This window comes from Pleurodeles waltl, chromosome 10 (assembly GCF_031143425.1).
Source record: "Pleurodeles waltl isolate 20211129_DDA chromosome 10, aPleWal1.hap1.20221129, whole genome shotgun sequence".
In the NCBI taxonomy this organism is placed as follows: domain Eukaryota; kingdom Metazoa; phylum Chordata; class Amphibia; order Caudata; family Salamandridae; genus Pleurodeles; species Pleurodeles waltl.
In genome coordinates, this window is record NC_090449.1 from 437,979,438 (window position 1) to 438,005,529 (window position 26,092).

General features: G+C 44.7%; 1 protein-coding gene across 3 annotated transcripts in view; it reads right to left on the minus strand.

The window, feature by feature from the left end:
- Positions 1-11,651: 11,651 nt before the first annotated feature.
- SMIM22 (small integral membrane protein 22) overlaps positions 11,652-26,092 on the minus strand; it is a 296,435-nt gene continuing 281,994 nt past the window's right edge. For all 3 annotated transcript variants that reach the window (XM_069210700.1, XM_069210702.1, XM_069210701.1), the window contains exon 4: positions 11,652-13,196. In XM_069210700.1, coding sequence (XP_069066801.1) covers positions 13,143-13,196 — 54 coding nt within the window. In that variant the 3' untranslated portion in view covers positions 11,652-13,142. The remainder of the gene's footprint in view (positions 13,197-26,092) is intronic.

The following is a 26,092-nucleotide window of genomic DNA, read 5'->3' on the forward strand; positions in this document are numbered from 1 at the left end:
ATTACTATATAGGATATATAAATCTTCTAGTGTTCACAAATTATGTCTGCTATGCTATTTTGCTATTCCTAGTTTTTGTTATGAGTTAAATAATACATTTCTTCATTTAATTTTGTAAAAAGAACAGATGTGTGGTATCGTCTACACAGCCTTTTTTATGTTCTCTTAAGCAACTATGCCCTCTGATGATTCCAGAATGCATAATCTTAAAAAGTTGTGTATGTTGTCATTTTAATAAGACGTCTGTTGCTCGTACTGTGGTTGAGGTGTGTTCAATAAATTGTTTACTTCATCTACTTGGCATACATGTAGAATTCTTCAAGAATGTGATACTACAATGTGTGAGCATGGTTCAGCAGAGAAAGTTATCATAAATGTTGTCTAAAACATTGGACATCACACTTAGGGCCTCATTATGAACATGGCGGTCGAAACCGCCATGCCGGCGGTGGAAATTACCGCCACCGGCATGGCGGTCTCGACCGCCACATAATGAAAACATGGGGGACTGCCACAGGCGGCCCTCCAATACCGCCGCTAGGCAGCCTGAAGATGGCGGAATTCTTCATCCGACAGGGCAGCGCTGCAAGCAGAGCTGCCCTCCGGATAAAGAACCTGTTTCCGCCAACCATTCCCTGGCGGTTTCACCCGCCAGGAAAAGGCTGGCAGAAGGGGTGCTCCGGAGCATGGGCAGTGCAGGGGTCCCAGTGCACAGCCCCGTTGCCCAGATCTCTGCCTGATTTACGGCCAGTGATTTTGCTACTGCACCCGCCGCACTGCGGCATTCACGACGGCTCCATGTGGAGCCATCAGCAATGTCCAGGCTCAGCATTCCGCTGGGCCGGCTGGCGGAAACACTGTTTCTGCCTGCCGACCCTGCGGAATGTTGTTTATTCGGCCGGCGAGGTCTCAAGGGGGCTGGCGGTCTGTGTTCAGACCGCCAGCATGAACACAGCAGAGATTCCCGCCGTGTTCATAATGATCCCCTTAGTTACTGAGATCAGATCAGCAATTAAGGGTTTGACCAAGACAAGTCACCTGGCAGTGATTGGCTTCATAAGAATTTTACATTGTTTTCTAGGATCTTTTGGCACCTTTGTTATTTGAAGTGTACCTGGCAACTAAGAAAGCGGGCTCCTTACCCCAGCCACAAGCAAAGCAATAGTTGTAGCTTTACCCAAGCCACATATGGATTTCTTAAACATGTTTTCATACTGACCATTGTCCATACTCGGCCTGGCCTACAGAACACTAGGCAAGGTTGTGTCAGTCAGGGTCACCAGAATTTTGACAGACTGGTTCACCATGACCAAAAAGGTTTTGTACCACTCTGGAGCACCTCGCCAAACATTTCTGTGTCACCAAATGAAGTTCCTTACAGTAGATGTTCAGTTACTGGTCATGGTCTCCACAGATAAGGAGTTTGCCTTGAACACCCTTGGTCAAGATTAGCTATTCATAATTATCACAAAAATAGGATTTGGGAATGAAGTACTAACCTGGATCAGACTGCTTTACATAGATCTCACAGCCTTTGTATGAAATGAATGGGTCATACCTGCTTCCTGGCAGGTACAGAGGGGAACTTGCTGTTTCCCCTGCCCCCTTTCTGTTTGCCCTTGCAATGGAACCTCTGACAGCGGTAGTTCGTAGTGAGGGGCCTGCTGTAAGAATACAGGGCCTCATTCACAAGGCCCTAGCGGCACACTGCACCATCAGAGTGCTATTTTCTTTTACGCTCCGCTGGCGCAGTGTGCCAGTCCATATTTACGAGGCTACATAGAACCACCTTGCATGGCTTTTCATGGCCTCATAAATACGGACGCCTTTCACGCATAACTGTGTGAAAGGGGAGTTCCATGGGTGTTGCTTGGTGTGTTCTGTAAATTGCCAGGTTTATTTATGAACGAAAGAACTCATGCTTATTCCTAGTCTGACCGTACATGAGAATCCCCAGGTCCTACCTCTTAAATAGGAGATGCCAACTGTTCATTTTCTAAGTGCAAATATGTATCACAATCTGGCCCAGGTAATTGATGGAAACATCCATCAAGGCACTAATTGCAACTGAAAATCTGTCCCATTCTGGAATAATCTTCCCCACTCTGTGCAAGGTATAATTGAACTTTCAAAGATGGCAGTATTACCTCAACACTGACATGACTTTAACATACTTGTGATACCACACTGTTGCATTCAATCCTCAATTTGATATTGGTATGCTTAATTTGGGGGCAGATTCAGATATACGGTGGCACTACAAAACTTTTATTTGCTGGTTACAAAGGGGAAGTGGACATGTCATTCCCAAAGTTGTTGTTTGGACATGATAACAAAACTCATTGATGCATTACATTATTAAGCACTGCTATCCATTGTTGTAAATGCTCTCTTATGGGTTCAAAGACTGAGACAGCAAATGCATCTGGCCTCCATTTTTGGTATTGTCAAGTTCAGAGGTAGGTGCAACTGTTGACCTTCTGATGTGGACACAGACAGGTGTGCCTTTACAGGGGGACATGTTTGAGGTACAAAGCGTAACAGTTTTGAAAGCCTTAAACTGCAATACCCCATTCCCACTGGTTGGTTCAGATCCTGTGGTGCAATCACAAGGGCAGTCTGACAAACCAGGGTTTGCAGTAACAATGAACTCCAAACACATGTGGTGATGAACACACTTGTACCCAGTCGTTACAAGAAAGGAAGGCTATTGCTCTGCTATATCAAATTGGAAATGGTTAACATATCATTCGAACGACTTAAGGCTGTATGGACCAGAGACCTTGCAACACAACTGACAGATGTAGAATGGGCACAAACACTTGAATCTCCTGCTAGGGTCTTTAGAAACACAAGGTACAAACTAATACAACGCAACGTACTACATCAAACATTTTTAACACAGCAATGCTTGACTAAAATATTCCCCGGGGCCTCAAACACATGCCCAAGATATGTGGCAAGGGCAGAGATTTTTACCCCCTAGGTTTTGGACCTGTCGTGTCATTGCACATTATTGGTTAACAATCAAAATCTAGACACAGCTCTTACAGGGTGAAACAACATTCATAAACCTGAATCTTGCCTTCTCTGCCTGATGCCCACATCTAAGGGAAGGAAGCTGGAATGCAAGTTTGTCTTTGTGTTTTTGTTGGTTAAGAGGCAGATAGCCAAGCAGTGGAAATCCCCCAACTCCACCAGATCACTGTGTGCATGGAGGGGGACATTCTGAAATCAGCCAAAGCTGAAAATAAGGCCCTTTTCAATCAACAGAGGGGGCAGCGCTGCATGACTCTATACAAAAAAATACAGAATAGCGGAGCACTCATCATGTAGGAATGCCTACTGTCATAGTAGTTCTGTTTGTTCACTGATGCCTCATAGTAGATACAATATTTATATTCCTTAAATAATATAGAAACAATGTCTCACAAATCAACGGTAAACATTCAGGTGAGTGATATTTTCTTTTTACTTGAACCCATTATCACAAAAGGATTAGGATTACACTTCATATCTTTAACCTAAATTCAATTGTTTATCAGTTCCCTTAATTACAGGTATTCTTATTTTATAACGATTCATAAATATATTGCTGTGAATTCCCTAAATTACAAGTAGAGTTGTTTGATGGCAAATTTTAGATATGTTGATGTTAATTCCTCATGGATGATCTCAGCCGGCACGTGTTTCGTCCTTTATGGGACTTTCTCAAGGCAGATTAATGTGATGCATAGAGAGAAACAAAAAAACATTAAAAACATTTACTTTATTCATCAATAAAAAAAGAAGAAAGAAAAGAGTTAAGGGCGTTGATACTGGGTTCAAGTAACAACAAAATATCACTCACCTGAATGTCTGAAGTTGATTTGTGAGGCATCATTCTATATTTAAGCAATATAAATGTTGAATATACTATGGTATATCAACAAACAAACAAACAGATCTAAACCATTATGACAGTAGAGATGCATACATGATGAGTGCTTCGCTATTCTGTATTTGTTTTTGTAAATAACTGACCTGGGAAGTTTCTAGGGTTCAGTAGTACACATTGTGGCAACAGGTGTGTTATAGAGTTAGAGCACCACTGTTGGGTTGTTGGGTTTATATCACAGTGCTCAAATTGAGGAGGATTTGCGACAGAGGAATCACTGTGGCCGTTTTTTGTTTCTGTATGAGTCTATGAGCGGTGCATAAGTAACTGTCTGAAATATGATTCCATTAACTTTAATAGACCCCCCATTGGATTAAGAGCCAAGTGGACTGCTGTAGTACAGTATGAATGCAGGCTGACAATTTGCCCCATAGTGTAGGGTGACCAGACGTCCCGGATTTGCCCAGACAGTCCTGTTTTTTGGACAAAGGTCCCCGTGTCCCAATATCTTTCTTCAAAGTAAATAAATGTCCCTGTTTTAAGACAGGGTCAGGCCAGGCAGAGGTCTGCACCTAAAATGCTGCTCATAATTCAGACCTTCTTTTATGATAATTATTAAAGTGTGTTCTTTTTCCCAACAAAGTGCTCCATTCTATCAACTTCAAAAGAGGTTGCTGCAGAGCTTAACATGTCATATGCCACACAGCATCCCTTAGTTTTGTGGCACGTGCCATTTGAAAAGCTATTTCAAAGTATTCCTTTGTGACCTACAAATCAAGTGTGGCTATAAAACAAAAGAAATTGAACATTCACCGCCTGCCACGGCCTAGTCATTCCCATGTTTTTCATGCCTTAAATAGGAATTTAATATGGATCAAAACACTCTAATGTAATATCCTCAGTGACTACCACAAAAAATGCCCATGTAATGTTGTGAAATTATTATCATTATTAGTATAATGGTCTTATGTATGCAACATTTTATCTAGCTTTTGTGTTATTGTAGAAAAGTCCTGATTATAAGTTGAATAGTACTGGGATAAGTATAAAATCACATGTAATTATACGCCACTACCATGCAATTAATTACAAATAAAACTGCTTGCAGTTTTATCGCATATATTTACCATCTGCTCTGAGCAAGTTGTAAACCTATGTGGGGGCATTGTGGTGTGGTGGGGGTAGAGGGAGAGTTTGAGGGAAATATAGGAGCGAAAGGGAAGGATTTTTCTAGCTGAAAAAAGTGTAATGAGACTTGGTTCCTTCAAAGTGTCATGCTTTTTTTCCTGGCTGGTTTAACAACCAGAAACATCGTATTTACTTCTGCCACACCCAGTAAAATTGGTTGGGAAAAAAACACAAACAACTTAGAATCAGATGAAGCCAAAAAAAAGCATGGGGTACTATAGCTCTACCTACGTTATACTCTGGATCTAAGTGGAAGATGGCTATAAATATAGACCTACTTCTATGTCAAGGGAATGTTCAAGTGTTTGGTATAGAAAATCTGGTCACCCTACCATAGTACCACTGCATCAAACAAAGTGACAGTGAGCATGCAGGACAACAGTTGCCCCTTGACATGGTAATGTCTACTCTTAATTATACCCTGCAGATACTGGATACTTATGCATATCTCCCAAAATGGATCTTATCTGTCCATTTACAAAGGCGCATGTAATTATTATAATTGTATTTATTTAGCACTTACTACCCCCTGATGAGGCGTCAAAGCACTTTTCAGCAAGTAGCACGCTACTCTGGAACCCAAAAGGATTAGTGGTGGATTAGTACAGGGAAATATAAGTTAATTTGAGTGGTAGACATGTGAGTCTATTAGTTGGATTGAATAGGATAATAGGGGTTAGAAGAGGGAAGAGTTTAGAGAGTGTTAATTGGGAGATCACAGTAGTAAGATGAGGTTTGGGATAGGGTACTTTTCATATTTTTTAATAAGTGGACAAAATTATGATTTACATTGACCTGCAAAAGTTCGAACATGTTCTTATTTTAAGCAACAAACATGCTTCCCTTCTTTAAATGAGAATCCAGAACATATTAACTGTGTGCTCAATTTATGCTAAAACGTTAAATATCATGAAACCCATAAATGTATTTAAAAAATCATAGAAAAGGAATAGCTTTTAATCCTTCAGGAGCCACAGTAACATCACTGACCACCTCTCCAAAACGGATTCTGTGTGTTATGAATGTGTAGGCTGGCGGATTTAGAGTACACGCGGAGCATAAACGAGAAAGTCTAGTGTGGGAGCAGGATGTCTGGAGGCACAAGAGTATTTCAACGAGAGAGGCTTAGGGTGACCACCAGTCCGTAAATTTCACGGACTGTGCGTAATTTCGCCCTGCTGTCCGTTGTCCATGCTGAAAGCTTTAACGGACGGCATTTGTCCGTAATTTTAGCCTTTCACCTGAAGGGCAATAGAGGCAGGGCGAAATTAGGGGCAGAGGAGTTTCCCCAGCTGGGCTGGAAGGCAGGGGGTCTCCTGTGCTCTGAGGGAGGGAGGGGCAGACAGATAAGAAAAGGCCTTCTTGCCAGGGGGTCTCCTTCCCTAAAGACATGCAAATGTAGGCAACTGGTAAATCTGCAAATACAAAGGGGCTTGAAAACCTGCATTGACTTTACCAAAAGGAATCACTTGAAGTTTTCTGGTGGCAAAGATATTTCTTTCAGAGAGGTATTGTAATGGTGTTCCAAGGTGAGCTGTGGAGTGTGTGGTTTTAATGGAGTGTTATACATTTTTTTATCACTAAGTATAAACTGTATATTATTCAAATCTGTATTTGAGAAACACTTTTTTTTTATTTAACCGAAATGTATTTGTGCATTTTGTAGCAGCCTTTATTATGATGTAATTGTATTTTTCACAGTTCTTTCAGGTACCTCGGTACCTCATAGTACTAACAAACATTGGCAAAGCCAATAGGTCTCATCTACGAAAGAGTTATTGGCTTTGCTAATGTGTTTTAGTCATTAGCCATGTTATACACCAGAGTAGCTGCTGTTCAGCATGGCTTAAAGCTAGTGGCATAGTGGTGTGGAGTGGAGTGGAGTAGAGTAGCATAGGAGCAGTGGCGTAGAGCCCAGTGTTGCAAAGTACAGTGCAGTGGGGTACAGTGCAGTTGTTTAGAGTGCGTTAGCGTAGAGTGCAGTGGTTTAGAGTGCAGTGGCATGGAGTGGCATGGGACGGAGTAGAGTGGCATAGAGTGCAGTGGAGTAGAGTGGCATACAATAGAGTAGCAGAGAGAGCAGTAGTGTAGAGTGGTGCAGTGGCATAGATTGCAGAGTAGACTCACGTTGCAGGGAGTGCAGTGGTGTAGTGTAGAGTGGTGCAGAGTAGGGCAAAGTGCTGTAGAGTGGAGTGATGCAGAGTAGAGTGGCATAGAGTGCAGTAGTACATAGTACATTGGTGTATAGTACGGTGGTGGAGAGTGCAACACTGCAGAGTAGAGTATCAGTGCAGTGATGCAGAGTGGAGTAGAGTGGCACAGAGCAGTGGCGTAGAGTACAGTGGTACAGAGTAGAGGGCAGTGGCGTACAGTGCAGTTGTTTAGAGTGCATTGGCGCAGAGTGCAGTGGCATAGAGTGGCATGGGTTAGAGTTACATAGAGTGCAGTGGAGTAGAGTGGCATACAATAGAGTAGCAGAGAGTGCAGTAATGCAGAGTGGTGCAGTGTCAGAGTGCAGAGTAGACTCATGTGGCATAGAGTGTAGTGGTGTAGAGTGGTGCAGAGTGGAGTATTGTAGAGTGGTGTAGAGTATAGTGCATAGAGTGCAGTGTCATAGAGTAGAGTGGTGTAGAGTGCAGAGTTGAGTGTCAGTGCAGTGGTGTAGAGTGGTACAGAGAACAGTGGCATAGAGTACAGTGGTGCAGAGTAAAGGGCAGTGCAGTTGTTTAGAGTGCACTGGTGTAGAGTGCAGTTGCATAGAGTGGCACTGGGCAGAGTAGAGTGGCATAGAATGCAGTGGAATAGTGTATATTGGTGCAAAATGCAGTAGTACAGAGCAGAGTGGTGTAGAGTATAGTGGCGGCCAGAGCAGTGTTGCAGAGTGTCAGCTTGCAATTGTGTAGAGTACATTGAACTAGAGTGCAGTGGTCATAGTGGTATAGAGTACAGTGGCGTAGAATAGATTGTTTCAGAGTAGAGTGCAGTTGCATAGAGTGGAGAAGTGCAGGGTAGAGTGCAATGGCATAGAATGCAGTGGCACAGAGTGCAGTGGCATAACGTAGATTATTTCACAGTAGAGTGAGGTGGCTTAGAGTGGAGAAGTGCAAGTTAGAGTGGAGTTGCATAAAGCATAGAGTGTGATGCCATAGAGTAAAGTAGTGTAGAGTGCCGTGGCATAGAGTGCAGAGGTGCAGAGTAGATTAGAATGATGTACAGTGTATTGATGAAGAGTGCAGGGGCATAGAGTTGAGTGTTACAGAGTAAAGTGCATTAGCATAGAGTGTATTAACTTAGAGTGCAGTGGCGTACAGTGCAGCGTTGCAGAGTGGCAGAGAGTGGAGTTGTGCGGATTAGATTGGTGTTGCCTAGACTGGAGTGGTATGGCGTGCAGACGAGCAGAGCGCAGTGGTGTAGAGAGGCGCAAATTGCGGTGGCTTAGAGTAGAGTAGTACAGAGTAGAGTAGAGAAGCATAGTGTGAAGTAGCATAGAGAGCAGTGGCATAATGTGGAGTGGTTCCGAATGGAGAAGAGAACAGTGGCATGGAGTGATGTAAAGTGGAGTGATACAGAGTAGGGTTCAGTGGTGTGGAGTGGTGCAGAGCAGAGTGGAGTGGAGCATGCATGGTGTGGTAACACACTGCCATAACAGACAACACATTTTTGATTGAAATGACCATTACATTTGCACAGATATACAGTTTTTCAAATCAAACTATATTGTGCACAGACGATGATGTGTGGAAATTGCATCACCTAATGCAATGATTTGTTTTAATCATGTAAATGTATTTGTTTCCAGCACAGTTCAGAATGAACAAAAATGTGCTTGCTTTGTACTTCTAATTCTGATATATTCTGAAGTCTATTTAAATGTTGTCATGTGGTAGAAAAAACTCTTTCCTAACCCCAGTATCCAGCAAGATTGTTGCATAAATCCTCTCACTTTGAAGTCAGAGAAAGGAAAGTAAACACTAAGGGCCAGATGTAGCAAAGGTTTTTACCCATTCTGTTTCTATGGGAAAAAGTGTTCGTACATATGGCCCTAAGTTCCCACCGAAGACAGAGCCTGACATTTGACTTTGTTCTTTGAATACACAGCAAATATGATAAGAACAAGACTTACAGGCCTGTTTACAGAAAAGAAGCACTCAGCATGATACTGTTAATAAGGTTTTGGCAAGGGAAGGGACGAATTCAAGCTGCATAGCCTAAAACAAATAAAGCCAGCAAATTGAAAGCAACGAATTGTGAGTTACAAACCACAAGGCCAATGGCAAGCAACGGGCAGAATGCATTCACAAGGAAGCACTATGAATTTACTTAAAGTGACAGCTGTGGGATACTTTGTGGGGAAATTCCAGTATTTTAGTCCATATCTTGCAGAGGTTTGGCTACATCAATCACCCAGGTAGTATGACAAGAAGACCTGGAGTGATTTCCATGTTGCAGGATAGGTCTGTATACCCATTCTATCAGTTTGCCACCATTTCCTATGGTACAGAGCTTCTGGCACACCTCTTGTAGGGTTAGTGCTAGGTAGCAGACATGAAATAGGGCATTTAATGATTATTTAAGGTGGTTGTAAGTAAGGAGTTGACCGGGGTGAAGATGGTAGTCTGCCACAAGGGTTTGGAAATTTAGTAGCTCACTGTTCAGAAACAAAGTCCCCAATTTTAAGACACCTGCAACATGCCACTGATGGAGTTGCTCTGAGCACAGCCATCCTGTGCGAGTGGGAAGGCTTAGCAAAGGTAGTGCAGGAGCATAGGGTTTCTTCGTGTCAGTGAGTTTACAGGTTCTGGCAAGGCAAGAGAAAGCCATGCATGATAACCCCGGATGGTGATCCATAGAATGGTCAGTAGGAAACGATGAGCAGTGCATTAAGCCTTCCTTAAAAGTCTTTACTGGTAAACCCCATCTCATGCAGGGAGGTGGGCAGAAAGCCAGTGAGCCACCCATTGGACATCTGCAGCTGAATAAAAGCATTCTAAGTCCAGAAGATCTAATCCACCCGCAGTCACAGTTAGCTTTAGAGTGGAAAGAGCTCCCGATGGCGCCGCAGCGACCAAATCAGATGTGTGGCCTGTCTGAAGAAGGAATGAAGGACAAGCAGGGGAAGGTTTGCAAAATAATACTATCATTGGGGTAGCACACCATCTTCGCTAGTGCCACATGGCCTCTACAGAAAGCAGAAGAGAAGACCAAAAAGAAAACTGGGCTTGGAGGGACCGTTCGCTCTGCAGAGATTTTCATCCTGGAAATCAGTGTAAGAATGGTAGATATTAATCACTAGGTATCAAAAGGTAACTGGTTCCCAGTTCAATCTGAGATCTAATTGTGTATGAAGGCGAAATCAGTGCCATATGTGAAAGAAACACTAATAAAATTTTAAAATTTGTAAATTTTGTGTGTGAAATTCACATCCCAAATATTTTGAAGATTCTATGTGTACTTGACACTTAGGGATAATCCAGGTCTCTAGTTTGGATTTTGCTCAATTTCAAAACCATATAAAGACATGGAGTGAGTGGGCAATTGCCTTGCACAACCTTGCAAGGGTTCACCCTTCACAAGCACTAACAGCGAACCATTGCACCAGAAGAGTTTGCCAAGGTGGATGGGTGTTGATTGTTCAACCACTTGACAGTGCCCCTTCTGTTTTGCTCCTGTGTGCAGACAACTCCCCAGGTACCCAATACCTTCAAATAGTCTTGGTGGACCCATCTTGTCTGATTTTAGGAATTGTCCCACCTTGTTCTTCACTTCTTTATTTATCCAGTTGTTAGCAACAACCCTTTGAATTACTTGCCGTGGATCTCCCATTTGATCTCGATTTCATCCTACTATTTTATTATCTTTGATTGGTAGTCCGGGCTCCCATTTCTGAGATAAATGTAGAGTCCCAAACATACACTCTAGTGCAGTGAGACTACAGACAAGTTATGGGTACATCACATCCTGTCATTAGGTGTGAGACTGTCACCCACACCATCTGCCCTGACTCTTTTAAAAAAATGAGGTTGAAAGTCCATGGGTGGTTGGGATAAGCCAGATGTTTTTGTTCAATTTGTTTAAACTAGCATAAGGTTAATTACCTTAATGTTTCCCAAACTGTTTGCCAGGGGTTTTGAAATATTCAGAAACATAATAAAAATGTTGCTGTTACTTTCTCTTCAGGAAAGATCGGGTAGAGTTGGGTAGGGGTGATGGCCTTGCCGTAATTTACTACTGAACAAGGACGTAATGTGACACCTGAATGTAGCACACCAGGAGGCAATCACAAAAGGTCCACAGAGAACAAATAGTGCTATGTTAAAAAAGAGTACATAAATGCACTGACAACATAGTGAGGCATGGCCTCTCTTGCGTGTGTCTCTAAAACTGATGTTTGTTCTTGAATTTTTGTCCTGAATTTTGACCCTTTGTCCTGATTTTTTGTCCTGAATTTTGACCCTTTGTCCTGAATTTTTTACAGTCCTGTCCAGAATTTGCCTCAATGCCAGGTGGTCACCCTAGAGAGGCTTGGACAGGGAGAAAGTAACTATGCGGGTCTGTACAGACATGGCACTTTAGCTACAAGACAATCTTTTTGATGTTAATCTTTTTATTGAAAAATTTCAGCATTACAAGGAGAGGCACGCTGCACACATTTAGGTCTTGTGAAAGTGATATACCTATTTACATTGCGCAAACTGTTCGTGCGAAGAGGAAATCCCAATGAGAAAAGTGGATTGAGGCGTTCTGCGACACAAGCTGGAAATAGGGCTGGGTACAAGTACTACTCACAGGAACCATTCACAAAAAATGACGTTTTTCAGAACGGTATATCCTTTCCCAAAGATGTTGCCCAGGCTGCCCATAAACCTTGTTACATTGACCACGTTCCCGTGACATAGCACGCTCAATACTTTTCCTTCCTCTGATCATTTTAGTTGTCACTGCGGCTGGCTGATGGTTTTCATATCCGGTCGAAGCCAATCAAAGAACAATATAAACGTGCTGGAGACTGTACAACTGTGCCTCCCTCTGCTATAAGAAGCATGTTTTGTTTGTGCAATGTTTCTTACAGATCTGTTCCAAAGCGTCGTGTTCCTTTTCGATCCTATTTTAGGACATGTAGTTACAAGCCTTTTATCTGGAAACACTTGGGTTGAGAAAAGGAGACCTTTTAGGGAGGATTTGGCTCTAGGCATGATAGAATCAGCCAATTTAAAAATAGTTGGTTATCACGAGGCCGAATTAACTCACGTTGTTCTCAAATGCATTGGGGGGAGCACAGTGACCCTTCCTCGTGGTACTGTTCGGGGTGTTTTCTTTGTAATGTTCTGTGTCACTAGGGAACAAAAGGTGAACTACCTGCAAGCTGTGTGTATAAACTAGTGTCCACTTCCACCCTGTTGCAGCGCTCTGAGTACTTCTTCATGCACACTCCTGCACTTTAGCACATGGCGGTGAAAGGCCGCATTCAATAATTGGGAATGTTGTATTTCCACCAGGATGACCGACTAAAATTTTGTTTTTGTTTTTGCAACATTCTAATTGATTTAGTAGGGTGTTACCCACCCAAGAGAGATTGGCTCCTAACGATTATGCTACGCCATTTGTATGGATCTTTACAAGTTTTTAGGAGAATGTTTCCTTCAGTGAGTAGTGGTGGAAGGAGGCCATGTTTACTGGACAGCATTTCCATAAAAGAAAATCTGACTGCTTAAGGATTAAACAAATTTGGCTACAAAGTTACTGTAGAGGACAAGATGTTATCACTTGTTGGGACAGGCATGGCCTTTTCCCTCTGATCCAACGGCTTCTTGGTCAGACTTTGAATGAGTTTATAGTCCCCCTACTCCTCCTAGGGTTCTGAACCCAGGATACACGTATGAAACACCTTGTGACAAGAAACTGATAGCACATATCCAACATGTAGAAGTGTGCAAATCTTGATTATTGGGTGTAAGAATGTAAGAGAGAGCACTGAGCGTGAAGGAGACAGAGAAAAGGTGAGATAAAAAAGAGAGGATTTTCTCCAGACGACTCCATGTTCCTTCTGCCCTGGGGTTGGGCTATTGCAGTGGTAGCTCTATGGCTCCATGGCGAGGTTGTCCACTCCGATCTTCTGGTGCTTGGGTCCTTTCTGGAGCAGAAATAAAACACAGGAGATAGCTGAAAAAACAGGTGAGAAGACCAACAAAAACAATGTGAACTCAAAACCACATGTTCTCTTAATTTTACATATTATTCCCACCTGCTTCTACTGAGGTTTCAGCAATCAAGTAGAAGAGGAGAGAGGGAGATGACTAGTACCAATTGTGATGACTAATGAAGTTGAACGTGACCATACTATGGCCCGTATTTATACTCCGTTTGCGCCGAATTTGCGTCGATTTTTTCGACGCAAATTCGGCGCAAAACTAACGCCATATTTATACTTTGGCGTTAGACGCGTCTAGCGCCAAAGTATGAAGAAAGAGCGTCATTTTTTTGCGTGAACGCCTTCCTTGTGTTAATGAGATGCAAGGAAGGCGTTCCCGTCTAAAAAAATGACGGCGACGCAAATGCGTCGTATTTATACTCCCGGGCAAAAATCACGCCCGGGAGTGGGCGGGGCAAAAAAAACCCGCATTTGCGCCTGAATTTAACGCCTGGGTCAGGGTAGGCGTTAAGGGATCTGTGGGCTCAGAATGAGCCCACAGGTGCCCTCCCCTGCCCCCAGGGACATCCCCTGCCACCCCTGCCCACCCCAGGAGGACACCCAAGGATGGAGGGACCCATCCCAGTGAAGTACAGGTAAGTTCAGGTAAGTATAATTTTTTTTATTTTTTTATTTTTTTTGTGGCATAGGGGGGCCTTATTTGTGCCCCCCTACATGCCACTATGCCCAATGACCATGCCCAGGGGACACAAGTCCCCTGGGCATGGCCATTGGGCAAGGGGGCATGACTCCTGTCTTTACTAAGACAGGAGTCATGAAATGGCGTCTGGGCGTCGAAAAAATGGCGCAAATCGGGTTAAGACGATTTTTTAGCGTCAACCAGACTTGCGCCATTTTAAGACGCCCTAACGTCATTTTTTCCCAACGCCGGCGCTGCCTGGTCTACGTGGTTTTTTTCCACGCACACCAGGCAGCGCCGGTCTGATTGCGCCGTCTAACGCCATTCCATAAATACGGCGCCCGCATGGCGCTTCAGAATGGCGTTAGACGGCGCAAAATTTTTTGACGCTAAACTGCGTTAGCGCAGTTTAGCGTCAAAAAGTATAAATATGGGCCTATGTGTACTTGTGCCACGGACACATTTTGTGAATAAACACACAACTCTTCATTTACATCAGAAGATCACTCATTATTAATGTATGTGAGACAAGATTAAGTGCCTATTAAATTAAACATGGAGGCAATGTGGAGCATGGAGCAAATTTGTGCATGGTGCTAATAGGGAGCTCCTCTGACATTCCCTGTCTGCAACTGTTAGTGGAACCTGCCTGTCTGCCAGGCTACTAGCTCCGCACCCATACTTCCTGCTTGTGCATGTCAGATGTGCACACCGGAATGTGTCAGAGTGTACATGTCAAAAGTGACACATATGTCTGACAGCACTCCATTCACTTTTCTCTGTCCTTAAAAGGCACTCCTCTGGAGTAGCAAATGTTGGTTATTGATGACAATTAGGCATAGGGCACATACTTCATCATTATTCTTTATTCGGTCAGCCAGTGATATAGTACTGTCACATAAAATACATAAAAAAATATTCAAAATCTCTTGTCAGATAGAAACAAAATCATGAGAATAGAAACTGGGAGCATTTCACACAAGAGTATCAATTCATAAGACAGTTGCAGAGCACATATGACTCTCCTTAACAAGTAATACAATTTACAAAAAAGGATAAAGTGCACAGTGCATTGTGCAGACAGTCCACCGCATGGGCAAACCGTTAGGTTAGCAGCAAACGTGCCATGCCTAGGATATGCAACAAGAATGTGAAAGGTATACATACGTTGTCTAGTAATGAAGAACCTGTTGTATAAGTTTTTAACCCAAGTCAGGTAAGGCTCAGTACCACAGCAAGTGTGAATCTGGACATGGGCAGTAACTGTAGACATTACTGCACATTTTACAATTCTTTTCTCTGCACATTTAGATAAAAATGACTCTCTCACAGTTCTGGGAAAGCTGGTGGAAAAGGCACAAGGGTTCACAAATAACTCATTTAGATTCAGCCAATTATAGGTCATATATATATATATGCAGTTCGATGATTTTTCATACTCTTTTCCAATTCCAAACAGTCAGCTAAAATTGAGTGGTTCAATACAGTTTCTTCATAAGTCCAAATTTTCAACCATTGCAGGAGAGGTTGAAGCCTCGCTAAGTCACATCTGCACCCTAGTCTGACTTCCATGTGACATATTAAATTACTAGTGGAGTTGGGAACAGCTAACATTTTTATAAAACCATTCTCTACTTTCTCCAGCCCAGGTTGATTGCAGAAGCCCCAAACACCAGAGGCGTCTGGGCAGCACTTGGATTTATATATTTTGTAGCAGTTCTTTGATTGGCTTTCTGCGTAGTCTAGCTGCAAAATCTAAAACTGCTTATGTGCTTCTAGCTAAAGCGGCTGCCCTGCCATCTTCCAGAATGCCCCAGGCCAGCCTGTCATCAAATAATATTCTCAGATACAGATAAGAGGGGACCTGTTTGACTTTGACGCCATTAACAAAAAAAACTCTGTTGTCCTTTATTCCAGATCCAGAGGCCATTCTATGGGGCATATTTATACTCCGTTTGCGCCGAATTTGCTTCGTTTTTTTCGACGCAAATTTGACGCAAAACTAACTCCATATTTATACTTTGGCGTTAGACGCGTCTAGCGCCAAAGTTCATGGAGTCAGCGTCATTTTTTAGCGTGAACACCTTCCTTGCGTTAATGAGATGCAAGGTAGGCGTTCCCGTCTTAAAAAATGACTCCCAGGCATGTGCGTGGTATTTATACTCCCGGGCAAAAATGACGCCCGGGAGAGGGGGCGGGGCAAAAAACCCCGCATTTGCGCCTCTTTTTAACGCCTGGGTCAGGACAGGCGTTAAGGGACCTGTGGGCTCAGAATGAGCCCAGAGGTGCCCTCCCCTGCCCCCAGGGACACCCCCTGCCACCCTTGCTCACCCCAGGAGGACACCCAAGGATGGAGGGACCCATCCCAGGGAAGAAAAGGTAAGTTGTGGTAAGTATTTTTTTTAATTTTTTTTGTGGCATAGGGGGGCCTGATTTGTGCCCCCCTACATGCCACTATGCCCAATGACCATGCCCAGGGGACAGAAGTCCCCTGGGCATGGCCATTGGGCAAGGGGGCATGACTCCTGTCTTTGCTAAGACAGGAGTCATGTTAATGGCGTCTGGGCGCCCAAAAAAAAAATTGCGCAAATCGGGTTAAGACGATTTTTTTGCCTCAGCCTGACTTGCCCCATTTTTGGACGCCCAAACGCCATTTTTCCCTACGCCGGCGCTGCCTGGTGTACGTGGTTTTTTTTCACGCACACCAGGCAGCGCCGGTCGGCTAACGCCGGCTAACGCCATTCAATAAATACGGCGCCCGCATGGCGCTTCAGAATGGCGTTAGCCGGTGCTAATTTTTTTGGCGCAAAACTTCGTTAGCGCAGTTTTGCGTCAAAAAGTATAAATATGGCCCTATGTGTTTTAAAATGGTTTACCATCAGATCTAAGCTGTTCCTGAAGGTGCAGAACTAATCTAATAAACGCTGCAATCCAATTGCAATTCTCACTAGTAAGACAGTGTCGTCGGCATATAGTAAGACAGGTATACTGTGTTGGCCAAACATGGGATAATTGGCTCTAAATTTCAATAAATGCTTTTCTAGGCCATTGATATACAGAGAAAAAAGAAAGGGGGTCAATACGCACCCCTGGCGCACGCCATGGTTGAGTTTAAAACAATTTGTTGTTTCACCTGCTGGGCCGTACCTCATGCATGTTGTTAACTCCAAATGAAGCATTACCCAGAGCTTTGACCTATTGACTGAATCGAAAGCCAAGCTCAAATCCTGAAGAGATGCATAAACTTTACCTTCCTTCGCTGTTGTATATTTTATTGATTAGTAGGTAAAGGTTGAAACATTGCTTTACCAGTTCCAAGGCCAATGTGAAACCCAAACTGGAGATCCGAGAGCACACTGTTTTTTCTTGCCCAGGTTTGCATACGTTCTAGCAGCATCCTGCCCATTATTGTAGCTGTAGATTTTTTTCAAGAAATAGGGTGATAACAAATTGGGTCCCCCCCTTACTTTCTTAAATATCTCGACTACTGTCACGAGTGACCAAACCTTGGGTGGACCTGTAGATAAGCAGCCTTAAGAAAATCTGTCAGGAGAGGAGCTCAGAGGGGATGATTTGCCCTGAAAAGTTCAACTGGTATACTATCTGGGCCTGGAGCTTTTGGAATGGGGCACCTCTAACAGATCATTTATATCGATCTCAAGGGCACAAAGTGGTTGGGCAAGGGCTGTTGGAACTACAGAAGTTAACATCAGGGTTGTGCTCAAAGCATGATCATCAGAAAGGACAGGATCTGAATATAATTGGGAAAGATGCATAACCCATGCCTCCAGGGGAATCACTGTATGGAACCCAGTATCATTGACTCTCTCCAAATAATTATAGTTTACTGTTTGCCAGAAGAGCTTGCTATGCCTCAGCTCACTGGCCTTTACTAAATCAAGGCAAGCTTCTTCCTCTAATGTCCTTTTCTGAGCAGATATGGCAGCCTTGTATCAACAAGTATCAACAATAGCTGATTATGAGCTTTGGAATAGGTTGTGTTGAACCACCCCATGTTTGTTTTGACGGGCGTTTGTCCCGACTGTGAGTATTTTCTTTGCGGTCCTGCATATTCTATCGAAACTGCTGATTATCTCAAGCCCCCTCTCCTTATTCACCTCCAGGCACATAGAAAAATCATAATAAGTTGTAACTATTAATTTTGAGAGGAACAGATCCGTATCTACTCTCGCCCAGCTCATAATGACTGCTTTGCTTATTGAGTAAGCCAGCAGTCTTGGATGGACCATCGTCTGCTGCTTTTCAAAGAAGCAGTTACTCATGGAAATAGTTATGAGCCTATGGTCACTCAAAGAGGAATCCAAAACGCAAAGGTTCCCACTCATGACTTCAAATGATGGGACAGTAGAATAAAACTGATAAAGCTGGGACGGCCATGCATAACAAATGTAGGAGTGGAAACTAAGCCACTATTAGATTAATCAAGTACAAACATCAGATTGTACCTTATTATAAGCAAATTCAATTAATCTCTATAGGGGCTATAACTGAAGTGTGTGGTAGGCTCCCCTTCAATGTTCAACAGACCACATGACCTTTCAGAGGACACTTGACAATGTTGAACATTGAAGTCCCCTATCCACACAACCACATGGTTACCCTCAAATTTGCTCAAACATTGCCCTACGTCCTTCTGCAATGCGTTCATTATAGCAGTGCTAAACACGTTGAAAACATTATTATAAAAATGTACTAATAACATACTTTGTCTCTTACACTTCACAGAAATGATCTGATAGTGGGGCGAGGCCAGATTTGTCTGCATAATCCGACCTGGGAAAGTAAGGGCCACCATTGTGACCAAACCTCCTTTAGCCCTGCTCGTGGATCCATCAATTGCAGGAGTGAAATAAATAAGCTGCCAACCCATCAATGAAGGCAGGTTGTAGGAGCCAGGTCTCCTGAAAACAGAGAAATCGAATTAATCCGAATTCACCAGTTTTGCACCCAGACCTACCACATTCCAAGATGCAACTTTTATTCTTTCACCTCCACTACTTCCAGAGCCCCTACTAGCAAGGCTTTCCTCAACTGGGGTGAGGGGGCCGACCAACCTCACTGGAAGGATGGGCATGTTGCAACTCACATCTATACCCGTACGGACCCTGGAGTTGGCAGACTTGTTTTTGAGTCAGTCTAGTTGATCTAACTTTGTTAAAGGTAGAAACATATTTGTATTGGTAATGCATTGTATTGTATGTAATGTATTGTATTGGTGGTACTTCGTAGTGGTCAGATAGATGTGTTAACTGAGCTATAGAAATAGCCCAGCAGAAGGACATCAATCACTAAATAGCTGTGCATTGAAAAATTAAGGCCCATATTTATACTTTTTGACGCAAAACTGCGCCAACGCAGTTTTGCGTAAAAAAAATTAGCGCCGGCTAACGCCATTCTGAAGCGCCATGCGGGCGCCGTATTTATTGAATGACGTTAGCCGGCGTTAGCCGCCGGCGCTGTCTGGTGTGCGTTAAAAAAAACGACGTACACAAGGCAGCGCCGGCGTAGGGGGAAAATGGCGTATGGGCGTCCAGAAATGGTGCAAGTCAGGCTGAGGCAAAAAATTCGCCACAACCCGATTTGCGCCATTTTTTTACGACGCCCATCACCCATTGAAATGACTCCTGTCTTAGCAAAGACAGGAGTCATGCCCCCTTGCCCAATGGCCATGCCCAGGGGACCTCTGTCCCCTGGGCATGGTCATTGGGCATAGTGGCATGTAGGGGGGCACAAATCAGGCCCCCCTATGCCACAAAAAAAAAAAAAAATTACTTACCTGAACTTACCTTATGTTCCCTGGGATGGGTCCCTCCATCCTTAGGCGTCCTCCTGTGGTGGGCAAGGGTGACAGGGGGGCTCCCTGGGGGCATGGGAGGGCACCTCTGGGCTCCTTCCGAGCCCACAGGTCCCTTAACGCCTGCCCTGACCAGGCGCTAAAAAACGACGCAAAAGCGGCTGGACGTCATTTTTTTTTACCCGCCCACTCCCGGGCGTGATTTTTGCCCTCGAGTGTAAATACGGCGCACATGCCTCGGAGTCAATTTTTTAGACGGGAACGCCTACCTTGCATATCATTAACGCAAAGTAAAAAAAAATACTTACCTGGACTTACCTTAATGTCCCTGGGGTGGGTCCCTCCATCCTTGGGTGTCCTCCTGGGGTGGGCAAGGGTGGCAGGGGGTGTCCCTGGGGGTTGGGAGGGCACCTCTGGGCTCATTCTGAGCCCACAGGTCCCTTAACGCCTGCCCTGACCCAGGCGCTAAAATCCGGCGCAAATGCGGGTTTTTTAGACCCGCCCACTCCCGGGCATCATTTTTGACCGGGAGTATAAATACGACGCATATGCATCGCAGTCATTTTTTAAGACGGGAACGCCTACCTTGCATATCATTAACGCAAGGAAGGTGTTCACGCAAAAAAATGACGCTAACTCCATGAACTTTGGCGCTAGATGCGTCTAACGCTAAAGTATAAATATGGAGTTAGTTTTGCGTCGAAATTGCGTAAAAAAAAACGACGCAATTTCGGCGCAAACGGAGTATAAATATGCCCCTAAGTCTATCCAATATGTATTTAACAGAAGCTCTGTTCCTAAAATTAACAACTATACAATCGTTGCTCTGCAGTTTTGGAAGGTTGCCAACCCAAAAGACCCATCACACATGATTGATCTCACTTTTTAATTGTCCTAGACCTTCCACGTTCCTATTTACACAGTGCACTACCGTATTTAGAAGCTGGTCATAGTTTTCAGAAGTGCCTGGCTTCAACAGAGACACACCTATAATTATAGCACAAATGGAGTGGCCTGTGGGGGTAGCTGGAGACTTTGAAGGCCCAATGGAGGTAATATTGGTAACTGATCCTCTTTTGCAGTATATATTTAAGCAATGTTATCACCAGAGGCTGCCTTCTGACTGACCCTTGTACCATGGAGCTCCCGAACTGGACATTGTTGAATCACCAGAATTTGCAGAGGGCTTAGAAGGAGCTAGGAAAATCACTCTGATCAGTAACATGGCCCCCATCTGTTTTGGTATCTGTGCTTGCATCTTTGGTCAGAGGTCTAGGATGGTGGCCTCTGCGGTTTTTGCCCAGCATATGTGCCTCCAAGAAGTCCAGCCTACCCAACACCGCAGAAATTAGATTTGCTAGTTTATCCTCCAAGCAAGTATTCTTACCAACTATATCTGAAGCCGTCACCAAGAACTCTGCTGTTGCTGGCACAGCCCCCTCAGATATCAAACAAGCATCCTGAGCGGCCTTTCCTATTCTGCACTGGAAGCACTTCTTTTTGGCCGGGGGCAATTAGAGTTAGCTGGATTAGGTGTAGCAGGTACATCATACTCAGCACCTAGGATATTTAGGGGCAGATTTATGGAAAGTGGTGCTGCACCCTGTGCAGCGGCCCTTTCCCTGCGACCCTTAGCATCCCCTACCGCCCCCAACTTGTGTGCTGTATTTAAAATATGGCGCATGGTAGGGGACAATAGTAATTTTTTATGACTCTATTGATGTACTCTGCAGGATTAACGCCAAACTGTTGGTGCTACTCCTGCAGAGAACAAAGGGTCCCATTCTGAAGAATGGAAGCCCCCTTTGAAAGCCTGCTCTTGAGCAGGCATTAAAAGTGCCATAATAAATGGCACCTAATGGGGGAATGCCCCCTTTTCATACATTATGCCTGGCACAGGCATAATGTAGCGCACAGGGTTACAGGGTGGTGCAATGCATGCACTGTGCCACCCTGTAAATACGGCACAGGATTTTTGGCCTTGTTGGGCCAGACTAACGTCAAAATAAATTACGTTAATGTGGCCCAAGGTGGGGCTAGGGACCTATAAATAGGCCCCTTAGTTCAACCAAAAAATTTGCTACACACTGATTTCTCCCCTCAGTGCCTGGCTGCCACAAGCGAACTTTAGAACTACTGCTGTTCTCAATCGGATCACTAAGTTTCATTCCTTTCCTAGAAACCGATTTCATCTGCTCTTCGACAGTGCCAATCTGTAGTTCGAGTGCTCCCATGGCATTTGTTACATACCATACTTTAGTGCCTGTCCATGGGTTCTCCCTTGCAGAGGTAGTCTTTCTCTTCCCTATATCAGCAGAGTACACACCCAAACTAAAATTCGAAGCAAAGAGCAAGAAACAAATTCTGCCAAAAAGAACTTACTACATGGCAATCACAGACCTGAATTTAGAGAGGGATGACCCAGCCCAGCCTCTTCTGTGCACTGATTGTCATTGGCAGGCCTGCTCCTGGCCTAGTCGTGGCCTGGTCTTTGTTCCGGGAGTGCTGCCGTGAAAGTTAAGCACCTCCTGGCGCGAATCAGGGCAGAGGCAGCCTCCCTTGCTGCTAAGGGAGCTGGTACAGAGTCCTGAGGACCTGCTGAACCTGTTGCGCATCCCGCGCTGCGGAAGTGCTGCAGTGAAATTACGCATCTCCTAGTGTGAATCTGGGCAGAGGCGGACTCCTTTACTGCAAAGAAAGCTGGTACACAGAGTCCTGAGAGCCCGCTGATCCCGTAGCACGTGGAGCACATACTTAACTAGTTGCGCTCACAGTTGACAAAAGCATCAAACTGCGAGGTAGTGAAACGGAACAAAGAACCCTAATGGATAGTGAACGGAAACAGGACAGAGTGGCTACTTCCTGCCCCTGCTATGAGAAAGAGAACAGGAAGTAGGCAATTGTAGAACATTCAAAGATATAGAGCAGCCTAGGTTAGCTGGCACGGGAGACAAATTCCAACAGATGACGATTACCAATTTGCTTCTGAGGGATTATTAATGTAATGAATAATCAAGCAGTTTACCTGAAGGTCTCAGAAATGTAATTATTTGCATCCCACAAGTCAGGCTTACATCTACTGATGAAGGATGCAAACGACCTGGGATCTAGCAGCTTGCAAAATCCAGTGGCATGCACTTGTGATGAAAGTAAGTGTAACATCAAATGATGTGGAGTTGCTGTCCACTGCGCCTCTGAACGAAAGTAGCCTCTTTCTAGCTTGGTTACCCCCACTTTTTGCCTGTTTTTCAGTCTTTTTGACTGTGTCTGCTGAGATCCTGCTAACCAGGACCCCAGTAGTTATGCTCTCTCCCTTAAATGTGGTTGTTGGTTACTGTAACACGGTATTTCACCCACAGTTGGCATACTGGTGCCCCCTTATAAGTTCCTAGTATATGGTACCTAGGTACACAGGGCATTGGGGTTCCATGGGATCCCTATGGGCTGCAGCATACATTTTGCCACCCATAGGGAGCCCATGCAAAAGCTTCTGCAGGACTGCCATTGCAGCCTGCGTGAAAAGGTGCAAGCACCCTTTCACTGCATCAGGTAACTTATAAGTCACCCCTATTGCAGGCGCTCCAACCCTGAGGGCAGGGTACAAAGTACCTGTGTGTGAGGGCACTCCTGCACTAGCAAAGGTGCCCCCACGACCCCGACGACCTCCAGGACCATTTTCCCAGACTTTGAGAGTGCGGGGACGCCTTTTAATGAGGGTACTGGACATAGGTCACTACCTATGTCCAGCTACATAATGGTAACTCCGAACATAGGTATGTTTGGTTTCAAACATGCAAGAATCATGCCCCCATGCTTTTGAAAGCATTGGTTGTGTGATCCCATGCACTCTGGGGGCTCCTTAGAGGATCCCCAGTACTGTCATTACAGCCTTCTGAGGTTTTCCAGGCTGCCCCAGCTGCTGCCACCTAATAGACAGGTGTCTGCCCTCCTGTTGCTTGAAAAGCTCAAGCCCAGAAAGGCAGAACAAAGGATTTCCTTTGGGAGAGGGGTGTTACACCCCCTCCTTTTGGAAATAGGTGTTACAGGCTTGGGAGGGGTAGCCTCCCCAAGCCACTGGAAATGCTTTGAAGGGCACATTTGGTGCCCTCCTTGCATAATCCAGTCTACACCAGTTCAGGGACCCCCAGCCCCTGCTCAGGCGCGAACCTAGACAAAGGAAAGGGGAGTGACCACTCCCCTGTTCATCACTCCCACAGGGGTGGTGCTCACAGTCCCTCCAGAGGGGTCCCTGGGTTTTGCCATCTTGGATTCAAGGTTGGCAGGGAACTCTGGGAGCACCTGAGTGGCCAGTGCCAGCAGATGACGTCAGAGCCCTCCCCTGTTCGGTGCTTACCTGGTTAGCTGACCAATCCCCCGTTCAGGGCTATTTAGGGTGTCTCCTTTGGGTGGTTCTTCAGATTCGGATTGCAAGACTCCAGCACGAATCCTCCACTTCGACTTCTCACTGAAGAAACAGCATTTGGATCCTTCAGGAACTCTACAAACTGCAACAAAGAAGCTAGATGCCTTCTGTAACATTGTATCTTCAGCTCCTTCCAGCAACTGTTTCCTGGTCGTGCATCCTCTGAGGACAGCCCGTCTTCAGCCTACACCAGATGAGCGAAGGAATCTCCCTTGGGGTAAAGGAGTCACTCCCCTGCTCCTGCTGAACTGCGTGGATCCTACATCAAGGGTGGTGGATTGAAGTGGTCCGGACGGTCCTCACTTCCAACTGTCCAACTTTGGTGGAGGTAAGAGCTTGCCTCCCCACGCAAGACAGTACGCCCGTGCACTGTGTGTTTTGCAGCTGCCAAGGCCTGTTGGCATCCTTCCATGAAGTTCTTCGTGCATCTTGTATCTCCCGCCCCCAGCACTCTATCCTGCAACGCACAGCTTCCTGAGTGGTTCTCAGGCGTGGAAGCCTTTGTCGTAGTGCTGCGTGGGCCTCTTTTGCACCTTCCTTGTCCCCGTGCTGTGGGACTCCTGTGTGCGTTGCCTGGTCTTCTGTGGGCTCTCTGAGTTGCCGAGAGCCCCCTTCGATTCCCCTTCCTGGGTAGAGTCCACCTGGTCCTGGGCAGCGCCATTTACCGCTAACCGCCAGCCTTGCGTGTGCCAAGGCTTGTTGGCGGACTCCAGCGACGCAAACCTGACTGCAATCCTCAATCCGACGTGGGACATCACTTGCACAGCCAGGAACCCAACTCTGTCTTCTTGGGTGCAGTACTGACTGTTCTTCTTCACTGGTGGTTCTTCTTCTGCATCTTCATCCGGGATAAAAGGGGCTCCTGTTCTCCCTGGACTCTTCTGTGCTTCTTGGACTTGGTCCCCTTTTTCCATAGGTCCTGAGGGCCAGGAATCCACTGTTGATGTGTTGCAGTCTCTTCTGGTTCTTGGATAATCCTTTTGGTTTCTGCGTGAGTTCTGGGAAAATTACTCTGATTTACTCCTGCTTTCCTGGCCACTGCGGTCGGTTCTAGTACTTACCTTTGGGGTTTTCAAGTCCTCCCAGCTGCCCTCTACACACTACACTTGCCTAGGTGGGAGACCGACTTTCACATTCCACTTTCTTAGTATATGGTTTGTTTACCCCCTAGGTCCATTTCTAACTATTGTGATTTTCACTAATTGCACTGTTTTCTGTTTTATGCCTATTTCTGCATACTAGTGTATATAATTTGTGTATTACTTGCCTCCTAAGGGAGTATAGTCTCTATGGTATTTTTGGCATTTGTGTCACCAAAATAAAGTGCCTTTATTTTTGTAACTCTGAGTATTTTCTTTCATGTGTGTGAGTACTGTGTGACTACAGTGGTATTGCATGAGCTTTGCATGTCTCCTAGATAAGCCTTGGCTGCTCATCCACAGCTACCTCTAGAGAGCACGGCTTCCAGACACTGCCTACATTTCACTAATAAGGGATAGAACTGGACCTGGTATAAGGTGTAAGTACCATAGGTATCCACTACAAACCAGGCCAACCACCTACAGCCTCCCATGCCCAACTGCTCGCATTTCACTCAGTCCGTCCAGCTATGTGAGTAAAGTTGAAAACAAAATGCAAGACAAACTATCGATTACATATTAAATAACAGCATTGAGAGGTACCAGGTTTGCCATACTGAAGTGTGTGTGGATATATGCCGGAAGAAGAATGGATAACTATCTGTGCCAATCCACAAGGGGTGATAGAAGCCGATGTCTGACATATATACAGGGAGTGGAGGTGTGGAAAATACTTGTAGTATATGATTTATTTGGCTCCTTGATGACAGCAAATATTTTCTAGTCATGATAAATGAATATTCTAGTTCTCAAGTGGTGAAATCATCTCATCACCCAGTGTAGAAAAAGTATTGCAGCCACAATTGCATCTACTCCTCAAGG